The following is a 25,305-nucleotide window of genomic DNA, read 5'->3' on the forward strand; positions in this document are numbered from 1 at the left end:
CACTCAAATCAAATTTATATAACAGATCTCAAATTCATATATATGTGACAGATAGAAGGAAACGACCTCAGAGATATAGACATATCTTGTTGCATGAATTTAGTATGTCATAATTCGTTATAATCATCTGTCAAAAACCTCCATCCTTCCTATAATCTTCAAACAGTCCTCATTAAACTTTATTATCTTCTTGTTTCTTTTAATATCTCATATGTGTTTAAAATAAAACTGAAAACTTGTCTTCACAATTCAACTTTTTTTCTTTTTCTGTTTTCTTAAAAAAAAAAAAAAAAAAAAAAGGAATGTGTCTTTTATGGAGACAATCCCCCGCATTTCCCTTCAAATGCTTGTCAATGCTTAAGGTGTCTAGACACAAACCGCCATTGGGAGCTTATCTTTTACATAGCTGTCCTCTGTAGTTCCCTTCAGACGTTTGAAGTATCCAGACATACACCGCCGACCCGACATTGGCTAATTGTTTCACCTGCTAGGCTGCCTCAGGGCGGAACAGTCTTGCCTCAAATCTAGAATCTTTCACTCCGGAGCAGCGCTCTCATGAATTGCGTTGAAACAACATCTTGCTATTGCTACCCAGGGGGCTGATGTAATAAGGTGTACTGAAGCTGCCTCGGGTTTGTGCACATTTTCCTGCATAAAGCCCTATATGGGTATATAAGGGTTTTGTGCGAGGGGAAAAAACCCACGTACAAACGCGCTTACTGACCCGCGTTTTTTTCTGAGTGCATACTAATGGCATGCAAAGGAGGTGATTATCTATTCACAGGTAATGTAGGGAGCCGCGCTAGAAGATAGAAATGCTACAGCTGATTTTTTTAATGTGGGTTTTTTAGCGCCACAGTCAGGACAAGTATTAAGTGACGGCGCAGACTCGGGGGCCATTTTATTCCATTGGTATGAGGTTGGTTGTGTGTCCGTGCAGCTCTGGTGTTATTACTAAGGATATTTCCGATTGTGTCCAGCTGTTCCTGATGCTGTGATATATACTGTGGCTTTGCCAAAGGATGATTGCAGCAGATGGTTTGGCACATGACAAAGGTCGTGGCATGCAGTGTGAATTATTACCCATTAATATATTTGCCATGTTTTCTGAAGCCCAGAGTTATCAGAAATATATGCATTCCTTTTCCAGGGTCACAATTTCACTAAAAAAGGAGACCCGGTCGCTCACCACATTTGCTTTAATGCGTGGGTTTGTGCAAGGATTATCAGCGCAGAGGCAGCTTCTCGTTACATAGCGCCTTACCGCATGTCTATACGTGTATTTGTTCATGAGTAAGCAGATTTGTGCGCGCAAATCATTTGCGTAATTTTTTTTTTTTTTTTTACATCCCACAGAAGCGCCAGCTTCAGCCACACTTGGTGATCAAAACCAATGTTCTCAACTAGTGCTTGTTTCGCCGCGGGTCTTATTACATCTGCACCATAGATAGGCTTTCTTTGTATATGAAGCTTCTGTATTGTTCTCCTGTAATTTTTATTTTTTTCTGTATAATTTATTTTCATTATATTTTTATATTGTCAGATCGTTGCTCCTCCTACTTAGAATACTGCAACCTGCTCTTCACAAGTCTCCCTGAAAGTCATCTCTCTTCACAATAATGTAGCCTAAATTCAGCTGTGCAACTTATCTTTTGCCAGTTACACTCGCATAACCCCTCTTCTGAAGTCATTATTTTGGCTCCCTATCCACTCCCACATATAGTTCTCTCTCACTGTGTTTAAATCCCATTTAAAGATCCACCTTTTTGAGGCTGCTTTTAAATCTTAAGCCTGGTTGTCTGCTTTTAGCCTCATTAACTATTATTTTCTTTTTTAACCATTGTTTTACTTTATGAAATGTCCCAAGTCTCTTGTCCTGTATGTTTGTCTTATCAGATTATAAGCTCTTTTGAGCAGGGACTGTCTATTTTGTGTGTTATTTGTAAAGCGCTGCGTATGTCGTGTAGTGCTATATAAATGTTCCTGATTTATGGTTCTTTATATTTATGATTTATATGTTCCTGATTTATGGTTCCTGATTTATGGTTCACAGTTACATTTAATTGAGTTTATGAAAGTTTCTCTTTTAATAGTTTTCCTGTATACTTGTGTTAATGTATTCTGCCTTGAGGAGACTGTTTTAATGTATTTCCGCCCTGGAGGCAACTGTTCAGTTCCTTGTAAACCGGTGCGATATGTATTCTTTACAGGAACATCGGTATATAAAAATTAAAAATAAATAAATAAATATAAATGTTAAGTAGTAGTAGTAGCAGCTCCTCACCTTTATGTTGAAATTATGTGTTAAATAAAGCCTTTTGTCTTTACTTTGATCAGTGGACAGTTTCATATTTACCACTGTACCCGCTTCCTTTTTGAGATTACGGATGGCTTGGTGCAATTCTCTCTCCTCTCTTTTGTTGATACTGAGCCCCCTACCATCGTTACTGTGATTGTTGCAGTGTGCTATGCTGAGGCTGTGGAGAAAGAATATATGGTGGAAGGATTGAGACTAGTGGATACAGGGTGGAGAGATTAAGAGAGATACTAGTGGGGAGAGGATGGGGGAATTGAAAACAAAATTGGTGGGGACAGGATGGGGGGGGGAGAGAGAGAGAGACTTGGGGCATTTCATAAAGTAAAATTGAGAAAGAAAGACTGGTGGGAATTTAGAAAGTGAGACTGGTGGGAAAAGGATGGGAGGATTGAAGGGGAGAGAGAAAGAGGGAGGGCGACAGATGGGGATGAGGATTCCTCACTGAAAACCCCTTTCAAAATGTGAAGATCTTGGGTTCTGTGCCTTCTGATTCCATGGCTCTTGGTTAGTGAAAGGTTAGCTCCCCCTACCATAATAAATTACTCACATTATACTAACCATAATACCCTTAAAAAGAAAAGTTAATGTACCTTGCAATGGACCACCAGCTTTGGCTGTGCAGTAATATTTCCTGCTTCATCTACCACTTCTACCTGGAAAGGGAAAGCCGTTCCATTTTCAATGACCAAGATTTCAGACTCTGGTTTTACTTTCAGTTTACAAGGTGGGCCTATAAAAAAAAAATTGGTAATACTCAAAGTATTTATTCAATACCAGAGCAGCAGACATTGTACCTTCAAATGTGGTACTTTTCAAGCTTATTGTTCACAGTGGCATAATATCTAAGTAAATGTATATACAAGTTAATGTTTTTATGCCTCATTTTCCCCCTAATTCTACAACTCCTGTTTCTTGACACTCAGTCTACACAGCTGCAGTAACTAACTGCACTACAGTTTTTCTTCCACTCCTTCTCCAAGTACAATGGTAAGGAGACAAGATATGACCAGCGTTTCACATAAGATGATATTCTTAGCTTAAATACAATTTAATTTTAGGCTGTTTTGTTAGTTTAAACCTTGATAATAGTATGCTGCACTTAATCATTTTATGTGTTCTGCTATATGATATGCACTGTGTAATTACAATTAGGCATATGTACTAGAGAGATTTTTCTACAGTTCAAAGGATATTAGCTCTTTCAGTACAGGGCAATCACATTGCTGTAAGCCATCTGAAGGCCATTTTTGTTATCATGTTGGCAACTATTCTGGTAGTAAGTCCCTCTTGTTCTACAGCTTTCATATGTTTGCCAGGATTTCCAGACCTTCAATTTAATTTATCATATTTTTAATATCACCACTCCAAACTGCTGCTTTCTTTTTCTTTAAAAATAAACAATTAAAAAGCATTAAAATAAAAAAAAAGTAAATAAATTAGAAACTGAAGTTAACCATATACATAAGCACCCAAACTATTTTATTGACCAATGGTATCAAATATAGCAAAGATAGCAGTAATGAATAACTGCTTAATATTATTACATAATAATAACCTAATCTACCATTATTGTTAACAAATATATAGAGACTTGAACATAATTCAAAGTGGTTTACAATGTTACATACATAAAATGGGATAAAAAGAAAAATATGAAAGCATAAATATCAGATCAAAACAAAAAATAAAACCTATGCCTCAGTACAGAAGAACCTAAAACTATTAGGCTCCAACCAGCTCAAACATTATTGAAACAAAGTGGAGAAATTACTACATACTGATAATTGTTCTCCTTAGTGAGACAGATGACTTAGAACCCAGTGGGTTATGCTCCCCTGCCAGCAGATGAAACCGAGCAGCTAACGTCACAGTATATATACTCCTGCAGTGACAAAAGCCTGCCAGTATTCTCTTCAAAGCAACTGTGGACAGACTAGCAAAAACGTAAGTAAAAACAGTCTTTACTGTACTCAACCAAAAAGAAACACTGAACTCAGCAAGGAAAGTATGTACCCCAATCTAAGGACTGGATGAACACTTACCAGTAATCTCCTGGTAACACCGTAGCCCATAGGACCATAGACACAATCACTCGGAAGCCGAGGGCGGGAAGCCGAGTCCATCTGTCTACCTAAGGAAAAGTGAAATTATCAGGTAAGTAGTTTCTCCATTTCCTAGCATGTAGAGAGATGAATTCAAGACAGTGTGATGTAACAAAGCTACTCCCAAGTAGGGCGGGAGGCTACCAGCAGTTCAGTCAAACACTGCATGTGCACAGGCTGCGTCCTCCCGGGCCTCAACATCACGATGATAAAACCTGGAAAAAGTAGTAAGGAGGACCACATCGAAGCTCAGCAAATGTCGATGGCAGACACAATCTAACCTCCGCCCATGACACTGCCTGAGCCTTAGTGGAAGGAGCGTTAACACTGAGTAGGCAATGGCTTGCCAGCATCCACTTACATGGCTATGACTTCCTCTTAATCCAGTGAGCTATAGTAGCCCATGAAGCTTGGTTTGCCCTGATTCCTTCCATCATGAAGGACACACAGGAGATCAGTCTTTCCAGATACCGCATGACAAGTCTCTTGACATGCAAGGGACACAGGAGGTGATACTCCTCCGTGTCTCTGACCTTATTGAGGAACGGCAAGGAAACTGACTGATTCAAAACAAATGCTGACACTTTGGGCAGGAGGATGAAACAATATGCAGATGTAATGCCCTTGAGAACATCCGAAGGAATGGCTCCTGGCAAGACAAGGCCTGCAGCTTGGAAATTTGACGTTGAGAACAGATAGCCACCAGAAACATGTCGTCAAGGTCAATAACCTAAAGGAAAGGCTACATAGTAGTCGGAACAAGGGCCACCGTGAAGGTCCAACACCAAAGTAAGACTCCACAAAGGGACTGGTAACCTCAAGGGAGGCCAAAAATGCTTCACTCTCTCAAAAAAAAGGGCCCACATCAGGATGAGACGATAAGGAATCACCATTCACCTGGTTACCTGAAACAGCCAAGAGCCGCAACCTGTATCTTCAAGGAATTAAGGGCCAATCTTTTGTTTAAATCCATCCTGCAAAAAATCCCATAATGAGCAGAATCTTGACCAAATGAGGAACACTACTCCAATCCTCAAACCAGGCCTCAACACTCTCCAAACCTGTATATAGTCAAGGAAGTGGAGAACGTCCAAGCGCGTATCAAGGTAGCAAATCACTTGCAGAAGGAATATCCCCACTTCAACAAGCAAGCCCCTCTCAAGGGCCAAACCATAAGACATAAAACCAAGAAGGATCTTCATGATAGAAAAGGTCCCTGCTGCAACAAATTCTTGTTCGGTGGAAGATAAAGGGGGAGTCTCCACTAGTAGTCCTCACAGATCTGCATTCCAAGGTCGTCTGGGTCAATCCGGTGTTACCAAACGTACCATCCCCCCTGTGGCCTTCGATCCTGCAAACCATCCTGCCCAACAAGGGCCATGGAGAAATGGCATAAAGCAATTTGTCTTCCAGCCATACCTCTACGACAGAATCAAAGAAACTTCGCACTGCAAGAAGTCACCAGCAGGTCTAAGAACAGAAGGCCCCTGCAATCCACTATCAGCTGAAACACCTCGTCTGACAACATCCATTCTGGGTCCAGAATCTTCCTGATGAGAAAGTCTGTTCTTACATTGTCTTTTCCTGCAATGTGAGAGGCTGAGATCATCTGTAGATGTCCTTACACAAGTCGGTCTATTTCCTGCGACACATGCTGGTTCTTGGTTCCTGTCGATAGATGTAGGCTACCATCATTGCGTTGCTAGACATCACACAGACCGCCTGACCCTGCAGTAAGTGGTTGAACTGCAAAAGCATTACAAACTGGACACCCGGGCTTCCAGGCAATAGATGTTCCAGAGAGAATCTTTGGCATTCCAAAGCCCTTGGTCATCAGCTCCTAACAGGGAGCTCCCCAATCCTGGAGACTCGCATCTGTCGTTATTAACAACCAGGTCAGGTAGATCAAAGAAACACCCTTTTTCAGATAAGCCTCCTGCAAGCACCACTGGAGGCGAGACCATTTCCATCGGCAAGTGAAGCTGAATCAAACAGTCCTATGTTTGGTAGGTCCCAATGAGACAGTAGTGAGCGCTGAAGAAGATGCATATGCACCCTCACCCATGGCACCACGTCCAGGGTTGCCGCCATCAAGCCGAGCACCTGTAGATAGGACCAAAACTGTCTGGTATATAGTGCTCACCAACTAACGCACTTGTGACATCAATTTCTGAATCTGAACTTTCTGGCAGGAAAACCTTGTCCTGCCTCGTGTTGAACTGAACACTCATATTCCGACTGCTCTTGGCAGGTTCACCACCCAGCTCCTGCAACAAGGAGATCACCTAACGGGTCAGCAGGTGGCTCTCTTCCTGAGACTTGACTCAAATAGTTAATCGTCCAAATACGGGTGTACCAGGATCCTATCTCTTCTCCGTGCTGCCGCTACTACCACCATGACCTTGGAAAACATTCAGGGAGTGATGGCTAGACCAAACGCAGTGCCCAAAACTGATAATGACGCCCCAGCCCTGAAAAAACACAGACAACATTGCTGTTCCAAACAGATGGGAATATGAAGGTAGGCCTTGGACAGATCCAGGGAGGTCAGAAATTCCCCTGACTGCACAGCCAATATCCCCGAGTGTAAGGTTTCCGTGCATAATGAGTCACCCTCAAATGACGGTTGATACTTCTGAGATCCAGGATGGGATGAAAGGAGGAGTCCTTCTTGGGCACGACAAAATAAATGGAATACCACCCTATTCTTTGAGACATAGGCACTGGAACCATAGCCCTCAACTGAAAGACTTAGATGCATAGATTCCACTGCCTGCTTCTTCTGTGGAGCAGGCTTTTCCTAACTCCAATATCATTTAACTCCTAACAATCATCACATCACCATCAACATCACTATTAGCTACCTCTTACAATGTAATTATATGTAATTAGCTGGTTTTCCTTTTTCCTTCTCATTCCAAGTTCAATTTTCCTTGTTACATGTAACTGCTATTTCCGCACTATTGTTCAAGTTTAAGTTTATTTTGCACTCCTGTTTCATGTGAACCAGCATGATGGGACTATTGTCTTGAATGTTGGTATATAAAAAAACTTAAATAATAATAAATAAATATATGAACATGTTAAGAGGAATACTGCAAAATTCCAGCACATAACTTTCTGATATCACCTCCAGGACCCACTGATCTGATATGATCTCGACCCACCTCTGATAAAAGAGAGAGAGGTGTCCCCTTAGCTCTTGTTGCCGAAGGTGGGTCGGCAAACCTTCATTGGGAAGCTTGGAAGGATCCGCCCCCTAAGCCTGTTCCTCTCTTAGGCTATCTGGAATGAAAGGACTGAGATCTACCAAAAGGCCAAGTCCTCTCAAAGGTCAACCTTCTGTAAGGACGAAAATGGTTGGAACCCCAAAGATAAGCCCCTCATACCAAAGGGGTGCTGCAACTGCTTCTTATCCTTCAGCAACCGAGGGACCAGAGATTTGCTCACTTACTAGCCAATTTCTCCAACTCGCGTCCAAACAAGACAGAGCATTTAAAGGGTTGCTACCACCTAAGCCACTCCTCTGGCCAAGCTATGGACCAAATCACAACCTGCATCAGCTAAAAAGGAAGGAAGGGGTTCCATAGCCATTTGAATTCACTCCAGAATCATCAACTTCTTGAGAGAGAAGCAGACAAGATCTTGCCACTAGGGCAAAACAAGAACCTATCTGTAAAGTCATCGCCACTGCAAAGGCTTGCTTAAGGATAGCCTCAATCCGCCTATCATGCACATTCTTCAGGGCCGCTCCTCCATCCATGGGGATAGTCATCCACTTAAATGTCACAGACCAGCGCATCCACTTTGGGGAAAACAAATGCTCCCTCACCTCTTCATCCAGGGGGTACAGCCTTCCAATGTCCGATCCCCTTTGAAACTTGTCTCTGGGGCTTCCCACTCAAGGTCAAAAAACCATGAAAAATTCCATCCAAGAAAAAACAGCCAAATCCAGGCCAAACCCACAAGGAAATGGAGTGGGGTCCACTGAACTGCCACCTACTGCTGAGGAACCAGTCAGGGAAGTTCCAAGATCTGGCGTACCTCCAAACAGATCCTTAACCAGACCATCATCAGGCTGGGAGAATCCAGGCTTAACGAAATCAAAGGAAGCCAACTCTCCCTGAGCCTCTAAACAGCGCTGACACAGGTTAGAGGACATGTCAGGCTGAGATGCCCGAATATGACAAGCAACACAGAAAAAGGCGCTTAAGGCTTCTTGCTCACCAGTGCCAACAGTGCACAGGCGGACAAAGAATGTATGGCTCGTGCTGAAAACATTTCAAGTGAACAAAATGTATGCTAACATAAGCTAGGTGCCCCAAAAGCAAACGCTGCAGAAAATACACGCACAAACTGTGTGTCAAGGCCTAGGTGTACTACCGGCGCTTAGAAATTTGTGCACGCAAAAGGCACGCTTAAAACTAAGCACACAACGCGTGTGCAGAGCCGCCGCACTGCGCACACTGATGTTCTGTAGAGGGCAGTAAGGCACGCATAAAAGCTCATGAAAACGTCGCTGTAGCCTACCATGCCGTGCACAGGCAAAAGCCTAACTGTGGGCCCTATCCCATTAGGGCCGCTCAACTCACAAGGCTGCCCAGTTCCCCTAAACCCGACGGCAGCGGGAACGAACATCTGAACAGCAAGCCAAGCACGGAGACCAGAGGAAGCCCTGCAAACCCCTCTATACAGTCTCTGTCTTACAAGATTTTTTTTTTCTTTTTAAACTTACCCGAGCTCAGCTCTTACCGGCTGTGTATAGAAATGGTCTCCGGCTGTGGAGGGAGAGGGCATATGCCATCACGCCACTCTCGACTTCCTGCACCCACTACCTTTCTGTTGTCCAAGCCGCTAAGTCCACACCAACTGAAAAACCAGCTACCAGACCAAGGCACTCATTTGAATGACCACGGAAATCACCTCAGGAATTCTCAACTGGGGGAGGGACCATTTGGTATCACTGCAGGAGAGCAGGGCTTTCCTTTTTCTATGTTACATTTTCCTTCCAAATTCTGAAGAAATCCCCACAGAGAGATGCACATTCACCATCTGCTGGAGACGGAGAATACTGGCAGGCTGGTTTTACTGCAGGATTATATATACTGTGATGTCAGCTTGCTCCATCTCCATCTGCTGGCAGGGGAGCATAACCCACTGGTTCTGAGTCCATCTGTCTACATGCTAGGAAATCGAAAAGATTTTTTAAATTATTTATACATTCTGTTGACTTTAAATCATTAGATAGATTATGCCACAAAATTGGGCCAGCTGATGAAAAGGCCTGTTCCCTGGTCTCCTCAAGAGGAGTAACCTTCACTAACATCCTACGTTGAGAGGATCGTTAACAATAGACAGGGATTATGAACTTTTAACAACACCTTGACCCAAGGTAATTCACTATAGTCCAACAATCTATGAATTAATAAAGCTATCATATTTAAAACATTGACACTGGAATATGTTGCCTAGGAATTTTGTGCAATTTCCACAGCCCATAACATATACAGCTGTGAGCAAATGTTTACATACCCCTGGCAGAATTTGTAAGATATGCAGCATTTTAAGAAAAGATGAATGATCAGACATGTCTTATTTTTAGTGTGTTTCAATTTAAACTATTATACATTGCAGAATAGTAAAATCACTAAAACCATAAAAGTTTGCATACCTTTAGTTCTTAATATCGTGTATTGCCCCCTTTTACATCAATGACATCTTGCAATCTTTTGTGATAGTTGTGAATGAGGCCCTTTATTTTCTCATGTGGTAAAGCTGCCCATTCCTCTTGGCAAAAAGCCTCCAGATCCTGTAAATTCTTTGGTTGTCTAGCATGAACTGCATGTTTGAGTTCTCCAAATGGCTCAAAGATGTTGAGGTAGGAAAATGTGATGGCCACTCCAGAACCTTCACTTTCTTCTGCTGTAGCTACTGAAGGGTTGACTTGGCCTATGATTCAGATCATTGTCATGCTGGAAAGTTCAAGTGTGCCCCATGCGCTGCTTCCTGGATGATGCATGCAAATTCTCCTTCAATATTTTCTGATAAGATACTGCATTCATCCTTCCATCAATTTTGACTAAATTCCCTGTGCCACTGTAGCTCACACATCTCCAAAACAGAAGAGATCCACCACCATACTTCATGGTAGGGATGGTGTGCTTCTCTTCATAGGCCTTGTTGACTCCTCTCCAAACTTGCAGGTAGATTTTAAAAGCATTGCTCGCAAAAAAACGGCCCCATACACTTGTCTGTGGGCTGTGTGCTAGCAAAGCAAATTTTAAGCCTCTGGGAAGTACGCGCATACATACCTGTGCTGCATCAAAAATAAAGAGGCAGAAAAAGGGCAGGGCATGGGAGCTCCGGGACGGGGTCAAGACATGTGCCTCATCCCGAATTTTGCAAAGGCTGATCATGGCGCACGTTGGCATGTTAGCTGAGTAACTTTTCTGCTGGTCTTGATGAGGAGCAAAGTTGGCTTACAGGTCAAGGAACCAGAGGGGTCCTGAACATGACAGGGGGGTAAGGAAGGGAGGGAGAGAGAGAAATATGACACTATACATCTCCCACTGTAAGAGGGGCACTTTCAACTCAGGGTGGGTTTGGGGGGGGGGGGCGATATTATAAGGGTCTATAGCCCCTTGTGCCTTAGACAGACCAATGTAACACATCGTTGAAGGTGCCCCTCTTACAGTGGGAAATATAGTGTCATATTGTCTCCCTAACAGAGGCGCACTCTCTCTCCCCCCCCCCCCCCCCCAAATATGGTCACTTGCGCAAGTTATTAAAATATGCGCAGAAGGCATATTTTAAATCACATGCGTGTACTTGCACACAATATAAAATTAAGAATCTCTCTGCTCGCATGCCAATACGCGAGTTTATGGGTGCAAGCACGCTCCTTTTAAAATGTACCTGATAGTGTTTATGGCTGTGACCATAAAGTTCAATGTTGATCATATCAATCCAAATAATATTTTTTCTCAGTTTTAAATTTTATTTTTATCTACCATTAATTAAGACAATATACAACTTTTTGCACAGAAACAAGAATGGAAATTATCAGAAAAACATAAGTACAGAAATTAACAAATAGAGCACCTAAATATTATGATTCCATCCTAACCCAAAATAGAAATTTAGCAGGGTGAGAGCAAAGGAAAAAAAAAAAAAAAAAAAAAAGACTGCTACCATAGGAATAACAAATAAAATAGAAAGGCCTTAACAGGAAGAAAATCATCAAGCCTACTGATTCTAAATGGGAATTGGCGTAGACATGCAAGCTGTTCTACGATCTATAAAGGACTTAAGTTGTTTAGGGGAGAAGAAGATATATCTATCTGTACGGAATTTAGCAAAACATTTACAGGAATATCGCAAGGTGAAAGAGGATCCAAGAGCCAAAACGTCCTTCCTAAACACAAGAAAACCTCCTGGGTGAACCTTGATAGATCTTGATATATTCTCACAGCCTGACCATGAAAATTAACATTTAAATTGCATAAATATAAAGACATCATTTTACTTAAATTTGAATCAGTTATAAATGAAACAAGCAACGTGGCAAGTTCAATAATCTCATAACCAGACATTTTCAAAAACTGAGATAAATTTAATGAAGTGGGTTGATCTAAGACATCCTGATTCATTTGAGTATTAGAATGGGAGGGAGATGATAAAAAGATTACCTTATTAATTGAAGGTATAGTCTCTGCAGAAATATGTAAGATATCCAGAAAATATTTACTAAGAGTCATAATCGGCAATTTCCCCATAATCTTAAGGAAATCTAAAAAAATCGAAGATTTTTCTAATGACAAACCTCCTGGAAATGGCACCCCATTATTAAATCATTGTTGAATGAACACTAGTCTTTCTGTCCAAATCCTGTTTAAAGACCACAAATTTATTCTTGTGCTCAGATAACAGTAATCCATGATGAGAAAGTACAGTTACTTACCCGTAACAGGTGTTGTCCCTGGACAGCAGGATGTTATTCCTCAAATATGGGTGATATCATTGGATGGAGCTCAGCACGGAAAACTTATGTCAAAGTTTCTGGAACTTTGTGCATACTGAGCATGCTTAACGTGCCCTATACCATGTGTCCCTATGGGGTCCCCTCTTCAGTCTCGTAAAACAGAATTTAGATAAAAATAAAAATAAAAAATAGGAGAAACCCAACTCCTCGGGGTGGCGAGCAGATTTCGTGAGGACTAACATCTTGTTGTCCTAGGAGAACACCTGTTACAGGTAAGCAACTCTACTTTCTCCAAGGACAAGCAGGATGGTAGTCCTCACACATGGGTGAATCCCTAGCTACAGGCTGCTCCCCAACACAAAAGGGTACCAACAAGTACCAACCAGGTGCCAACAGGCACAACAACCAAAGTGTTGTTGGTAACAGAGGTGGAGACAGCCTGAACCCAAATACTGGGCCCAATGCAGGGAGAGTTGGGTTCTACCCCTCAAAGAGATCCTGAAGGACAGACTGGCTGAACCTATTATCACATCGGCCATTCCTATCCAGACAATAGTGAGATGCAAATGTGTAGAAAGAAAACCACTTCACAGTCCTGTAGATTTCCTCCAGGGGAACTGGTCGCAAGTGGGCCACCGACAATGCCATGGCTCTGATAGAATGAACCTTGACATGACCCCCAAGATGCAGGCCCACCTGGGCATAACAGAAGGAGATGCAGTCTGCTAGCCAACTGGATAGTTTCTATTTGGCAACGGCAACTTCCAACCTATTCCTGTCAAAAGAAATAAAAAGTTGGGTGGACTGTCTATGTGCTTCTGTCTGCTCCAGTTAGAAGGTGAAGGCTCTCTTGCAATCCAAACTTTGCAGTGCTTGTTTACTTGGTGCGAATGGGGCCTGGGAAAGAATGTTGGCAAGATGATTGACTGGTTAACAGGGAAAACTGTCACCACCTTAGGCAGGAACTTGGGGTGCATACACAAGACCACCCTGTTCTGATAAAATTTGGTATAAGGAGGATAAGTCACTAATGCCTAGAGCTCGCTGACCGTGCGCGCTGAAGTGACCGCCAGCAAAAATATGACCTTGGTACTTCAGGTCACAAGAGTGCAGCGGCTCAAAAGGTGCTTTCCTCAACTGAACTAACACCACTTTGAGTCCCAAGACACAGCATGAAGCATACAACTATTGGCTGAACAGAGATGGGCATATTGTCTACACCTTGGTGGTATGTGCCAATTGCACTGAGATGAACCCTAACAGAGTTGATCTTCAAGCCAACCTCCAATAGGTGAGGGAGGTAGTCAAGCATTTTTATTGTGGGCCCAATGGATCTAGGTCTTCTTCTCACCCCACATGGAAAATCTCCATTTCAGTCCGTAGGACTTTCTAGTGGAAGGCTTTCTGGAAGCCACCAGGACCCAAGACATCTTCAGAGAGATCTAGTGAGTGCAGAATTAACCTCTCAACATCCAAGCTGTGAGTGACAGGGCCTGGAGGTTAGGATGCTGCAGCCTGCCCTGATCTTGAGGAAGCTCCCGGACTGATTGGTCTCCGAATGGACAGCTACCAAATAAACCAGATCTGTCTCAGCCAATGAGGGTCTATGAGGAGCATAGTACCTCGGTTCTAGTGAAGCTTCGAGAGAGACTTCACCACCAGAGGAATCTGAAGATACGTGTACAGAAGACACTTGCCCCAATGGCAGGCAAAGGTGTCCAAGGCTGGTTCGCCGTCTGACCTGTACAGGGAGCAGAACTGAGTCACCTTCCTGCAGGGGGACACAAGCAAGTCCACATCTGTGTTCCCCCCAAGATGGAACATCCAGTTCGCTACCCCTTGGTCAAGAGACCACTCGTGGGGCCTGAAGGCACGACTCAGTCTGTTTGCTATCACATTCTCTGTTCTGGCCAAATATATCTCCCTGAGTACCATCCTGTGGGACAGGCCCCAGCACCAGATCTGGACTGCTTCCTAACACAGGAGCAGTACGATCCTGTGTCTCCCTGCTTGTTGACATACCACATCACAACTTGGTTGCCTGTTTGGATCAGGACAATTTTGTTCAACAGCTCACCTCTGAAAGCCCACAACACGAACTTGATCGCCTGAAGCTCCAGGAAGTTGATCTCACACCAAGCTTCCTGGGCGGACATCAGGCCTTGGATGCAGAGCCCCTATACATGAGCACCCCACCCCAAGGTGAAGGCAACCGTGGTTAGGACAATTTGGTTAGGGATATTTTGGAACAATATTCCCCATTCCAAATTCAAGAAAAGCCACGAGCAGGAAGAAGAGTCCCAGAGAGACCGAGTGTCTCGGATGCAAACCTGGAGGCTCTGCGTGGCCTGGCAAAACTGTGACCACAGGGTCCATTGGGCTCTGTGTATGTGTAAGTGTGACAAGTTAACATGGACGGTTGCGGCCATGTGGTCCAACAACCTCAACACGTGCCAAGTTGAAACCTGCTGGCTCTGTTGAATTACTGCCGCTATGGATGCTAAGGTGACTGCCCTGGATCGTGGCAGGAAAGCTCTTGCCTGAACCATGTCTAGTAAGGCTTTTATGAAGTCCAATCGAGGTGACATGACAAACTCTAGTGACTCCACAACCGGATGGTCAAGCACAAGGACCGATCTGCTCCTGTGTGAGAGGTGCTCTTGACCAGAATCATCAAGTAAGGCAAAACATGCATGCCCAGCCTGCAAAGGTGTGCCCTTACCATGACCGGGCATTTTGTAAAGACTCGTGGGACCGATGGGAGACCGAACACTCTGTACTGGAAGTGCTGTTTTCCCACCACACATCTGAGATACTTCCTATGACCTGGGAAGATCTCAATGTGATTGTATGCGTCCTTTAAATAGAGGGAACATAGCTAGTCCCGTTTTTCTATCTGCCCTCTCAGACATTGGGGCAGATAGAAACCAGACGAGGCCATTATGAATAAAAGGAACCAAGAGAAACCCAACATTGATGAAACATAAAGGAAAAAAAAAAAAGAATCGGTGGAAAAGTTTTCCAAGGCAATTTCTTGAAGAAAAGCCACAAGCTCACTTAAGCGCGTAATAACAAAACTTAAGAGGGACCCCCACGTGGTCGCGTGGTATAGGCCATACCAGGCATGCTCAGTATTGGACAGCCAAAGTTCCAGAAACTCTGACAATGATATGTCAGCCATGTGTGAGGACCATCATCCTGCTTGTCCTAGGAGAAACCAGAGGTTTTAATTTGGCAGCCAAAGAGTACATTTTCTTAGCAGAAACAGTCAAAACGTAGCCAAAATCAGCCATAAATTCCCATAAGGAATCCAGAGTAACAACCGCCAGTTTTTCTAATAGATGATATATCTCACCCAATCGCAGCTGATGTGAAATGCCAGGATCAGTAACAAGCACAACCATTTCTGGTCCAGAAATCACAGAAAAATGTGAAGATCGCTGAAAAGTATCCACTGCTGTGAGAGCTATATCCAATCACTGATGCAGTGGCAAGCCAGATGCCGATGCCTACATAGACCGCTCCCGCAAAGTCAGCAGTACTTCGTCATCTTCCTGCACCGCAACAGCCAACTGAACGGGATCATATCTGAACGCCAGCAGGGAGGCTTGATCATGGGAGCTGAGGGAAACCTCTTCCTCAGAGAGATCGGTACTCCTCCACCGGATCCTGCAACAGGAACTTCACCACTTGAGGTTTCAGGAGTCAGGGACATGAAGGAAGTTATCAATTGCTGTCAAAGGTGGTGAGGGGTCTCAGGGGATAAACCCTCACCTTACCTTTTCACTTAAGAGCCATAATTCTTCGAAATACACAAAAACAGGGAATTATGCACAGAGGCTGTCCATTTCCCTCTTCATGTGGCCATCTTGTTCTCCTCTGCACTCCAAACTATTTTGTTCCAGAAGTTTTGAGGCTTCCCTAGGTGCTCTTTGGCATATTGTAAGCAAGCTGTTTTGTGGCATTGGTGAAGCAATGGCATTTTTCTGGCAACTACCATGCAGTCCCATTTTTGTTCAAGTATCTCCTTCTTGGGCATGCTGAAACACACCTACCACTCTTTCAAAGAAGCCTGTATTTCAGAAGAAGTTGCTTGTGGGTTTTTCTTTGTATCCAGACACATTTTCCTGGCAGTTGTGTCTAAAATCTTTCTTGGTCTACCTGGGTATTAACAGAACCCATAATTTTTCACTTCTTGATCAGAGTTTGAACAGTACTGATTGGCATTTTCAAATGTTTGGATATATTTTTATATCCTTTTACTGATTTATAAAGTTGAACTACCTTTGCTCACATATACTGTGACAGTTCTTTTGCTTTCCCCCTGCTTCAGTAACCACAAAAGTCAGTGCAACCCTGGATGAAATGCACAAAGGTTTCTCAAGAGCTAAAAAAACTCACTATGTATACACAGACACTAATTACAATCAAACAAGGCACACATGTGGATATTTACCCTTCATTTCCATCTCAACCTGTGTATGTCAACTTGAGTGTATATTATCAGCCCAAACATTCAAGGATATGCAAACTTTTGAAAAGGACCATTTTATTATTTCCTTTATTGCTATGGTTTAACGATTGTGATATTCTGTGATGCATAATAGTTTAATGTGAAACATTAAAAATAATAGATGTGTGTTTTGTCTGATCACTCATGTTTTCTTAACATTCTACAGATCTTACAAATTCTGCCAGGGGTATGTAAACTTATGATCAAAACTGTATATGGAATTCCAGGGTATAGCACATTACGAAAGTCTAATCCTGAGGAAACAGCCTTTTCCTAGCGTGTAGCAGATGGACTCAGGACCAATGGGTATAGTGTACTCCTGATAGCAGTTGGAATGGATCAGATTTCAATCTGCCGTCAGCCCTAGTACATGTACCCCTGCAGGAAGTGCAGCTCTTCAATATTTTCCGTCTCCATAGCAGTTAGGGACTCTATGCACGCTAGCACAGCGTTAGAGTAACTTTACCAACGAAAACCAAATTAAGAACAAATCTTACCTCTACAGACGAGCCCCGCTCTCCTGCGGTGACACCCATTGGGTCCCTCCCCCAGTTGAGATTTCCCGAGGTGATTTCCACAATCCCTCGGAGGTAAGCCTCAGTCCGGTGGCCGACCCTCAGCAGGAACCTAGCCCCCGACATCGGGTGAGGCTGAGAGGCAACGGGTGCAACGTTGAGCGCAGCAGTAAAGGTATTTTCCCTCTCCCCCCGCAGCTGTAGACCGCCCAGAACGAAACCGGGAAGCGCCGAGTCCCAGGGAATCGATACCCTGGTACAGACCTGGCCATAGGAGACTGTTATACACCTTCCCGCCGTGGCCCATATTGGGCGCGATCATCCACAAGATAGAACACCACAGGGGACCAGTACTTCTAGTGGCCCCGGACTGGCCAAGAAGACCGTGATACGCAGACATGTGAAGACTGCTGACAGGGAACCCCCTGCCGCTACCTCTACACAGAGACCTGCTCCAACAGGGACCGATCCAGCTCGATTCTCTTACGGTCTGGCCATTGAGAAGACTCGCCTAAGGAGGAGAGGATACTCGGGGGCAGTAATTGACACCCTACTCTGAGTACGCAAGTTCTCCACATCCCTAACATACATAAGGATTTGGAGAGTATTCGAAGCCTGGTGCGAGGACCACGACATCATACCAAGCTCAGTCAAAATTCCTGCGATTTTGAAATTCCTGTAGAACGGCCTACAGAAGGGACTGTCATGCTACGGAACCAAGAGCGAGAGCGGCAGCATAACCTCTCACCCGGATGTCTCCCGCTCCCTGAAAGGAGTCAAGCACCCCTAAGGTGGCCGGTGCCTCTTTGGAATCTCAACCTGGTCCTAGATTTCCTAGCAGGAACCTCCTTCAGACCTCTCCGCGGCCTGTCCCTCCGACTATTAACACTGAAGACAGCCTTCCTGCTGGCAGTATGTTCAGCCCGTCGTATATCCGAGCTACAAGCACTGTCCTGCCGAGAATTGTTTCTCAGACTCACCCCAGGAACCATCCAGTTACGCACAGTTCCGTCGTTCCTCCCCAAAGTGGTGTCTCACTTCCATCTCAACCAAACCATCTCGCTACCATCGCCAGATGAGCATAAGAATTCTGAGGAGGCTCGAAGTCTATGCCATCTCAACGTCGGCAGACTCCTAGTCCGATATCTGGAAAGGTCGGAATCCGTACGAAAGATGGACCACCTACTCGTCCTTCACAGCAGGAAGAAGCAAGGGGAAGCAGCCTCGCAAGCAACCATAGCCCGCTGGATCAAAGAAGTCATGAAGGCGGCCTACGTAGAAGCAGACAAGCCACCGCCCTTACAAGTCAAGGCCCATTCTACTACAGCCCAGGCAGTGTCCTGAGCGGAAACCAAGATGCTGCCACCCGCCGAGATCTGCAGGGCGGCGACATGGTCCTTCATCCACACCTTCTCCAGGTTTTACCGCCTGGATGTTCAGGCTCGGAAGGACACAGCATTTGCAAGGGCAGTACTAAGTGGGTAACGGGCAGCCTCCCACCCAGTTCGGGAGTAGCTTTTATACATCCCATTGGTCCTGAGTCCATCTGCTATACGCTAGGAAATGGAGAAATTACTTACCTGATAATTTCGTTTTCCTTTTTGTAGACAGATGGACTTCAGCATCCCACCCATGGCTGCCGTTATTCATGGAATTCTCGGGGGACATCCCCGGGTGCGAGTGTTTAACGGGTAAGCCATGCTTTCCTTCACCTAGGACACCCATCCTTCCGGGTGTAGACATTTCTCGGTTGAGGGCACTGGCGGTCTCCAACTATAGCCAATTCAACCAGTTCCAATTAATCAAGTTAACCAAGTTATAAAGTTAATCAAGTTATTCAAAATATTCAGTCATACATATATCCACAATGCTTTTCAAGGAGAATACTGAAGAGCTGCACTTCCTGCAGGGGTATATATACTAGGGCTGACGTCAGATTGAAAGATGATCCGTCTCCAGCTGCTAACAAGAGTGCACTATACCCATTGGTCCTGAGTCCATCTGTCTACACTAAGGAAAACAAAATTATCAGGTAAGTAAATTCTCCAATATCCTCATTCAGAATTCAGTGGGTCCCAGAAATGTTTTCATTCGATGTAACATTCTTCTTTTAAACAATGTAGTCTTGATAACATTTATTTGTTGACACACTGATAATTTTGAACCCAAAATGACCCCAACACTTTTCATCAGTAAAACAATGGGAATTTCATGGCCTTCAAAAGCGAATCTAGTCAGCTTATCATTGGTTTGAGAACTTAATATAATTTCAGTTTCTGAGACATTGGGGAAACGTTTATTGTGAATTCACCATGCTTTTACTGAGGAAAGGCATAAAGATACCAATTTAAAAGTGAAGACCCATGAGGAAGATAGAGGAATACAAAATTGGATATCATAAGAACATAAGAAAATGCCATACTGGGTCAGACCAAGGGTCCATCAAGCCCAGCATCCTGTTTCCAACAGTAGCCAATCCAGGCCATAAAAACCAAGCAAGTACCCAAAACCTAAGTCTATTCCATGTTACCATTGCTAATGGCAGTGGCTATTCTCTAAGTGAACTTAATAGCAGGTAATGGACCTCTCCAAGAACTAATCCAATCCTTTTTTAAACACAGCTATACTAACTGCACTAACCACATCCTCTGGCAACAAATTCCAGAGTTTAATTGTGCGTTGAGTAAAAAAGAACTTTCTCCGATTAGTTTTAAATGTGCCCCATGCTAACTTCATGGAGTGCCCCCTAGTCTTTCTACTATCCGAAAGAGTAAATAACCGATTCACATCTACCCGTTCTAGACCTCTCATGATTTTAAACACCTCTATCATATCCCCCCTCAGTCGTCTCTTCTCCAAGCTGAAAAGTCCTAACCTCTTTATTCTTTCCTCATAGGGGAGTTGTTGCATTCCCCTTATCATTTTGGTAGCCCTTCTCTGTACCTTCTCCATTGCAATTATATCTTTTTTGAGATGCTGCGACCAGAATTGTACACAGTATTCAAGGTGCGGTCTCAACATGGAGCGATACAGAGGCATTATGACATTTTCCATTTTATTCACCATTCCCTTTCTAATAATTCCCAACATTCTGTTTGCTTTTTTGACTGCAGCAGCACACTGAACCGACGATTTCAATGTGTTATCCACTATGACACCTTGATCTCTTTCTTGGGTTGTAGCACCTAATATGGAACCCAACATTGTGTAATTATAGCATGGGTTATTTTTCCCTATATGCATCACCTTGCACTTATCCACATTAAATTTCATCTGCCATTTGGATGCCTAATTTTCCAGTCTCACAAGGTCTTCCTGCAATTTATCACAATCTGCTTGTGATTTAACTACTCTGAACAATTTTGTGTCATCTACAAATTTGATTATCTCACTCGTCGTATTTCTTTCCAGATCATTTATAAATATATTGAAAAGTAAGGGTCCTAATACAGATCCCTGAGGCACTCCACTCCCTTCCACTGAGAAAATTGTCCATTTAATCCTACTCTCTATTTCCTGTGTTTTAGCCAGTTTGCAATCCACAAAAGGACATCACCACCTATCCCATGACTTTTTACTTTTCCTAGAAGCCTCTCATGAGGAACTTTGTCAAACGCCTTCTGAAAATCCAAGTATACTACATCTACCGGTTCACCTTTATCCACATGTTTATTAACTCCTTCAAAAAAGTGAAGCAGATTTGTGAGGGAAGACATGCCCTGGGTAAAGCCATGCTGACTTTGTTCCATTAAACCATGTCTTTCTATATGTTCTGTGATTTTGATGTTTAGAATGCTTTCCACTATTTTTCCTGGCACTGAAGTCAGGCTAACCGGTCTGTAGTTTCCCGGATCGCCCCTGGAGCCCTTTTTAAATATTGGGGTTACATTTGCTATCCTCCAGTCTTCAGGTACAATGGATGATTTTAATGATAGTTTACAAATTTTTACTAATAGGTCTGAAATTTCATTTTTTAGTTCCTTCAGAACTCTGGGGTGTATACCATCCTGTCCAGGTGATTTACTACTCTTCAGTTTGTCAATCAGGCCTACCACATCTTCTACGTTCACCGTGATTTGATTCAGTCCATCTGAATCATTACCCATGAAAACCTTCTCCATTACGGGTACCTCCCCAACATCCTCTTCAGTAAACACTGAAGCAAAGAAATCATTTAATCTTTCTGCGATGGCCTTATCTTCTCTAAGTGCCCCTTTAACCCCTCGATCATCTAACGGTCCAACTGACTCTCTTCACAGGCTTTCTGCTTCGGATATATTTTAAAAAGTTTTTGTCTCTACAGCCAACTTCTTTTCAAATTCTCTCTTAGCCTGTCTTATCAATGTCTTACATTTAACTTGCCAATGTTTATGCTTTATCCTATTATATTCTGTTGGATCCTTCTTCCAGTTTTTGAATGAAGATCTTTTGGCTAAAATAGCTTCTTTCACCTCCCCTTTTAACCATGCCGGTAATCGTTTCGCCTTCTTTCCACCTTTCTTAATGTGTGGAATACATCTGGACTGTGCTTCTAGAATGGTATTTTTTAACAATGACCACGCCTCTTGGACATTTTTTTTTACTTTTGTAGCTGCTCCTTTCAGTTTTTTCCTAACAATTTTTCTTATTTTATCAAAGTTTCCCTTTTGAAAGTTTAGCACGAGAGCCTTGGATTTGCACACTGTTCCTCTGCCAGTCATAATTTGATCATATTATGATCACTATTGCCAAGCGGCCCCACCACCGTTACCTCTCTCACCAAGTCCTGTGCTCCACTGAGAATTAGATATAAAATTGCTCCCTCTCTCGTCGGTTCCTGAACCAATTGCTCCATAAAGCTATCATTTATTCCATCCAGGAACGTTATCTCTCTAGCGTGTCCCGATGATACATTTACCCAGTCAATATTGGGGTAATTGAAGTCTCCCATTATTACCGCACTACCATTTTGGTTAGCTTCCCTAATTTCTCTCTGTATATAGATGATAAAGTGCTCCAAAACATTACAGGACTGACATGGTCCCCTGTACCTTTAAAACAGAGGTATAAAAAGCAATAATCTCAGATCCAATTCCAAATCATTTTTTATCTAAAAACAACTAGTGCGGCACAGCTATTTTAGTGTCATTTTATTCCTAGATCAAGCTTTAACCATTTTTTTCTGAAAACTGTTCTTATCTCTCTTAACACATGATGTACAGTTGTTAGGTCTGTTTTAAGAATGATTTATGCCCCAGGCATGGCAGAGTTTCCAGATATTGCTTCACAATTAGCACTGGAGTCTGGATAAAACAATGATGATGTCTTTTAACCATTTGCAATTAGGATGACACATACCTATTACATATTTAAACATCAGAAGTATTACACGCTTGATACATATATTATATATATATTAAAATTAGAGAAGTGAACTCGTGCTATTTTGTCAATTAGATAGAATTACTATACTAGATCAAAGCACAAAGGTGTCTTGACGTAGTGTATCTGATGTACTTTATATTTTATATTTTCTTGTACCCTTAGTGGTCTAGTAACTTATGACGTTAAAAGCTTGCTAAGTTAGCTGATCATGGGCTTACTATACACTGTTAAAAAGTTCACAGCTAAGAGGGTATATAGATGGTACGTTCCAGACATTCGGGGCTGCCACTGTCCAATTCTGATCACTTTGAATTTCATTCTTGTATCATATGACTTGATCTGATTAATCAATTAAATTTATCAATTGAATTTAATTGCATACTGTTCTCATGTAAAATAAAAATATATTCTTTTGAGAATATGTCTGACTAAATTTGAGTGGTTCTGATCTCAAGTAATTAACTAAGCTCAATAAATGCATTAACTCTTAAGAGCTCTACTGTGTTAACTAATGTGACATGGCTTTCTAATGTCAGGAGAGTAACTTTTAACGGGTAACATCTTTCCACTTAGAAATGCCTATCAGAGTAAAAACCGAGACAGCATTTTACCATACAAATATTAAAAAAAACAAACAAAAAACAGTGGCAGATAACACCAAACCCTCCAGTTTCAACTGGATGGCAAGCAGAACAACTAGTGTCAATGTAAATCTGTTTTTGCAAATTAGACAAATATTAGGTGAACCATGCAAGGACTTTACCAGAAAAATTGACTAAGGGAAGGTGGTCTATCAAGATGTTATGGTTAACAGTATCAAAGGCTGTGGATATGTCTAATAAGAACAACACAAAACACTATCCCAAATCAAAATCACATCATATGCTGTCTACATTACAAAATAAAATTTAAGTATTTAAAGATTTCCAAAAACAAAATTTAAATTGATCAAGTATAGGGAAATTTTCCATGAACGCATTTGTTTCAACATGACTATCAATTTCACAAGAATAGGGAATGATGATATTGGACAATGGTTCACGAAACATACAGGATCTAATGAGGGATTTTCATCTTACAAACAAAATTTTGACATCAGAACACTTTGTAGTACTTCAAAAGAATTTATTCTTTATTTTTATGATCATGTACAATTCTTTTGAGATGAAAATCCACTTATAAAATTTTTTTTTTTAGACTTTTACTATTGAGACTTTTTTCTAATACAGTACAAAATAGTGATGATTCTCTAGTGGCTAAACCTTCCAGATGGATTCCACCACGATCAGTTGGCCCAGCACACCATATTTCATGGTATTAAGTTAAGAAAGATATACAAGAGGTAGCACTGAGTTTTAAGAATCCGTTTTTCAACATTACTTGGCAAGAATGAGAAGCCTTCAATGATTTAAAAATGGATATATTGTTATAAAGTCAGCAGACATGGGAAGTGCTATTTTCATTATTAATGAGACGACTTATGTGGCCGAGACTGATAGACAATTGACAGTTTTTTTTAATAGTCCTCTTTCATCGAATCCAACTAGAACAGGAATTCACGACCTTTCAAAACCAAAGAGTCATTTCATTTTTTTTTATTTTATCCAAAGTATTTCAAAAACCACAACTGTCAGAAGTACAATGTAAATCATCTCCACCCCAACACCTTCCCCTATCTACAGCAGCCAGTTTTTCTCAGTATCCCCCATATCCATCACACTCTTGTAATCTCCCTGTTTCAGACACATTCTCTCTCAATCCCCCACCATACCTAGCAGTCATTTTTAAACCTCCTATTCCTCAGCAATCTCTCTTAATTCCTCTTACTCCCTGCAGTCTCCCAATCACCATTTTCCCCAGCAATAACCCTCTCCCCTTTTCTCAATCCTTCCACCCCAATAGTCTCTATCCTCCCATCCCTAGTAGTGATACGCTCTCTCACCTTCCCCATACCCAGCAGTCACTCTTTCTTGCTCCTCAACTACAGAGGTCATTCTCTTGCTCTCTTCAATCTTCGTCACTCTCTCTTATACCCCTAAAACTAGCAGTCACACTCTTGCTCAAATCACTGATACCCAGCAATCGTTATCTCCCTCAATCAACAGCAGCAGTCACGTTGACAAACCGCCTCTTCCCCTGCAGGCTCTCAATCTCCCATTCCTGGCAGTAACTCTCTCAACTCACCCAACCTCATCTCCAGCAGTCTATCTCAATTTCCCTTATCCCCATGACTTTCTCTTGTTCGATTCAATCTCCCCATTTCCAGTTCTCTCCCAATTCCTCCATCTCCAGCAATTTCTCTCTCTCTTTCTATCGCCCCCTAATGCCCAACAGTCAATTTCTCAATTTACTTCATCTCTAGCAGTTTCTCTGAATCCCCACACTCAATAGTAACTATTTCTATTTCCCTCTCTCAGCACTCCTCACCCCAGCAGTCACTCTCTTTCCCAATCCCCATAAGACCATAACATAAGAAGTTGCCATACTGAGTTAGACCAAAGGTACATCAAGCC

General features: G+C 42.5%; 1 protein-coding gene across 1 annotated transcript in view; it reads right to left on the reverse strand.

Moving 5' to 3' along the window:
* Positions 1 to 25,305, reverse strand: part of SMCHD1 (structural maintenance of chromosomes flexible hinge domain containing 1) — a 1,156,633-nt gene that overhangs the window by 752,847 nt on the left and 378,481 nt on the right. The window contains 1 exon segment of the mRNA XM_029591083.1: positions 2,908 to 3,047. Coding sequence (XP_029446943.1) covers positions 2,908 to 3,047 — 140 coding nt within the window.

The sequence above is a fragment of the Rhinatrema bivittatum genome, chromosome 2, assembly GCF_901001135.1.
Source record: "Rhinatrema bivittatum chromosome 2, aRhiBiv1.1, whole genome shotgun sequence".
Lineage (NCBI taxonomy): Eukaryota > Metazoa > Chordata > Amphibia > Gymnophiona > Rhinatrematidae > Rhinatrema > Rhinatrema bivittatum.